At 52.8% G+C, this 534-nt stretch overlaps 1 protein-coding gene across 1 annotated transcript in view; it reads right to left on the bottom strand.

The window, feature by feature from the left end:
• EMH_0093080 (uncharacterized protein) overlaps positions 1–265 on the bottom strand; it is a gene marked incomplete at both ends in the record, with an annotated part of 1989 nt that extends 1724 nt beyond the window's left edge. Inside the window, 2 exons of the mRNA XM_013501947.1 lie at positions 3–71; positions 237–265. Coding sequence (XP_013357401.1) covers positions 3–71; positions 237–265 — 98 coding nt within the window. The remainder of the gene's footprint in view (positions 1–2; positions 72–236) is intronic.
• Between the last annotated feature and the right edge of the window lie 269 nt (positions 266–534).

The raw sequence follows: 534 nt of genomic DNA, 5'->3' as shown, positions 1-534 counted from the left end.
TCGGCAAAGTCGCTGCTTGCCAAATTCTACGCCGCTTCACAATGAAGCTTTCAGTGGAATGCCACAGGGATCTGTTTGCATAAAGCTACGAAATTTGTGGCCATGTGTTTACCGTTTTCCTTAGGTTCTGATGTGGTTGGTTTTTCTCTTTTCGAGGAGGCCAACCCAGCCAGCGCAGCGATCTGCTCGGGTTCTGAAACCGAGGGCCCCCCAGTTACTGAAATAACCCCTCCCACTTCTTCATCAACAAGTTTCTTAAGTTCATTGCAGCTCTGGTTTTCAAGGCTTCCCGCTTCTTCAAGTGACAAATCACCTTCTGTGGGCTGCGCTGTTTTATCCTTCTGGCTGGCCTTTTTCTTTTCTAAGATGGCCCGCCGCCTCTGCTCTCGACGGCGACGCCGCCGCTGCTCGCAAATTCGAGAGTGTCGGAGGAGCAGCTCCGGCCAGTTGAGCCTTCGGCGCCCACTCAAATCCCGAAGATGTCTCAGAAAGGCGTTGACTTCCTAAAGCCCCACCGGACACCCCACAAACCAC

This window comes from Eimeria mitis, genomic scaffold (assembly GCF_000499745.2).
Source record: "Eimeria mitis Houghton genomic scaffold, Emh_scaff7903, whole genome shotgun sequence".
In the NCBI taxonomy this organism is placed as follows: Eukaryota; Apicomplexa; class Conoidasida; order Eucoccidiorida; family Eimeriidae; genus Eimeria; species Eimeria mitis.
The sequence above is the reverse complement of the archived record's forward strand: the minus strand, read 5'-3'. Positions and strand labels throughout refer to the sequence as shown.